This window comes from Phaenicophaeus curvirostris, unplaced genomic scaffold (genome assembly GCF_032191515.1).
Source record: "Phaenicophaeus curvirostris isolate KB17595 unplaced genomic scaffold, BPBGC_Pcur_1.0 scaffold_71, whole genome shotgun sequence".
NCBI classification, from domain to species: Eukaryota; Metazoa; Chordata; class Aves; order Cuculiformes; family Cuculidae; genus Phaenicophaeus; species Phaenicophaeus curvirostris.
Window position 1 is genome coordinate 1 of NW_027206693.1, and position 2679 is coordinate 2679.

Consider the following 2679-nt stretch of genomic DNA (forward strand, 5'->3'; position numbering starts at 1 on the left):
CAGCTTTTTCCCATGCTCTGCCCCATCCTAAGCCCCTCCTTTTTCCATGCCCCACTAATTCCAAAACTCCAGCCATGTCCAACACCCCGCCCATTCCCGTTCATCACACCATCACAACTTCTGCTTATTTCCCACTCCCGAACCATTCCCACGCTCTGTCTCTTCCCCTGCTCAATCCCCTGCCTCACCCGTACCAACAGTGCACGGATTCCTGCGGCCTGGCTATTGCCACGCTCCTTCTATTCTCACACTAAGCCCGTTCCCATGACCTGCTTCTTCCCACGCTCCACCTATTTCCCACGCCTCGCCAATTCCCACCACCTGCTTGCTCCCATGCTCCATCATCAGCCGCGCCTGATCTCGCACCCCACCCATTCCCATGCTCTGCTTTTCCCACGCTCTGCCAATTCCCCAACTGTTGCCTTCAGAGACGTGGCGACCTGGTTCAGCAACGGCAGGGCGACCAACCCCAGGCCGCTTGGGCCATCAGTTCACAGACACCAATGTGGTGGATGGCAAATGGCGTTTATTGATAGGTAGCACAGCCTTATATAGCTCCGCTTTACAATGTCACTTCCGTCTGCTCACAACGCTATTGGCTATCCGGAGGGGGTCCTATCTTCCCGTACAGTGCAAGATCTTCCGACTGCCAAGCTTTAATTACCTACAGTCATCCCTGGCAGTGCGCTGAAAAAGCCAATTGTGGTTCTTGAGGCAGGACAACTGGAACTGATGAGCATCCTTCTATCACCTTGTTAAACTAGTTCAAGATCTGGGAGCATAAGAAGCTGCCCACTGATTCATCACGTTCTGGAGGCACCACTCGGTGCCACCCAAATCACACTTCTGGGTCACATGAACCACTTTTCAGTTCTTATTGAAACTATAGATTGTGACAGATACCCAGGTGACAGGTGGCCAATACTTTGTGCAGTAGCTTTTTGATGTCTCCCAACTCTTATGGCCCTACGTGTCTCACAGAGGAATCGCCACACCGTTCCATGATCTGCCCATGGTTGCTCCAACTCACACTGTTGCCTCTTTGTAGCATTTCAGATTTAGGGATCCTGGTAGGAAAAGGCCTCACTGTCTTGATCCTGGCTTTGCTGGACACCCTAAAGGGTGCAACCGTAGGTTGCTGGGACCCAGCTTTACAGAAGTCCAGATAGATCACATTCTATGCTTTAAATTAGTGCAATAATCACATTTTAAACACCCAAACATGATGTATACCACAGACAGTCTGATCAAGCTCAGAGCCCTCAGGCTTTACAGCAATGCAATGTCTGAGGAGGAGAGTGTGGAAGAGGAGAGAGAACAGCTCTGAGGGATCAAGCGCTGGTGCCTGGCAGTGCTGCTGTGCTGGGACTCTTCCCCTGCACCCATGCCCACAGGAACTGTCCTTGCAGTTCCAGAAAGGCCTTGGAGAAAAGGTATCAGGAAACAAAAGGTAATGAACACCCCTTTATTTTATTAAAAGACAGAGAGCACAGCTCCTCATGTACACAGCCAATCAATAAGAGAAGAAGATAGTAAATTAAAAACATGATTACAACATTGTCCTGATTGAAAAACCAGCAACACCACCAAAAAAAAAAAAAAAAAAAAGGCAGTCTGGGCCTGCCACGAGTTGCATGATAACAGTTAGGCAGAAAGTTATGAGTTGTTCATTGCTTCAGAGAACCATCCAGATATCAGTTTCCTCATTGCACCCTTGAGCTGCTGGTTCCTCAAGCTGTAGATGAGGGGGTTCAGTGCTGGAGGCACCACTGAGTACAGGAATGACACTACCAGATCCAGGGATGGAGAGGAGATGGAGGGGGACTTCATGTCGGAAAACATTCCAGTGCTGATGAAAAGGGAGACCACGGCCAGGTGAGGGAGGCACGTGGAGAAGGCTTTGTGCCGTCCCTGCTCAGAGGGGATCTTCAGCACAGCCCTGAAGATCTGCACATAGGACACCACAATGAAAACAAAACAACCAAATGCTACTAAGACACCGACCACGAGAAGGCAAATCTCCCTGAAGTAGGAGTGTGAGCAGGAGAGCTTGAGGATCTGGGGGATTTCACAGAAGAACTGATCCATAGCATTGTCCTTGCACAGGGGTAGGGAAAATGTACTTGCCGTGTGCAGCAGAGCAGTGAGAAACCCAGCGCCCCAGGCAGCTGCTGCCATGTGGACACAAGCTCTGCTGCCCAGGAGGGTCCCGTAGTGCAGGGGTTTGCAGATGGCAATGTAGCGGTCGTAGGACATGACTATGAGAAGAAAATACTCTGCTGAAATGAGAAAGACATAGAGGAAGACTTGGGCAACACACCCAGAATAGGAAATGGCCTTGGTGTCCCAAAGAGAATTGGCCATGGATTTGGGGACAGTGGTGGAGATGGAGCCCAGGTCAAGGAGGGAGAGGTGTAGGAGAAACAAGTACATGGGGGTGTGGAGCTGCTGGTCACAGGCGACAGTGGTGATGATGAGGCTGTTGCCCAGGAGGGCAGCCAGGTAGATGCCCAGGAAGAGCCAGAAGTGCAAGAGCTGCAGCTCCCGTGTGTCTGCGAATGCCAGGAGGAGGAACTGGGTGATGGAGCTGCTGTTGGACATCTGCTGCCGCTGAGCATGGGGCACTGTCACAGGAAGAAAGACAGTGACAAGTTAGGGGGAGAATTTCCTGAGCCAAAC

General features: G+C 51.1%; 1 protein-coding gene across 1 annotated transcript; it reads right to left on the reverse strand.

Annotated features, from left to right (window-relative positions):
- Nucleotides 1-1656: 1656 nt before the first annotated feature.
- Nucleotides 1657-2679, reverse strand: LOC138734297 (olfactory receptor 14J1-like). Its single transcript, XM_069881909.1, has one exon. The coding sequence runs from the start codon at nt 2599-2601 to the stop codon at nt 1657-1659; it is 945 nt and encodes a 314-aa protein (XP_069738010.1). The 5' UTR covers nt 2602-2679.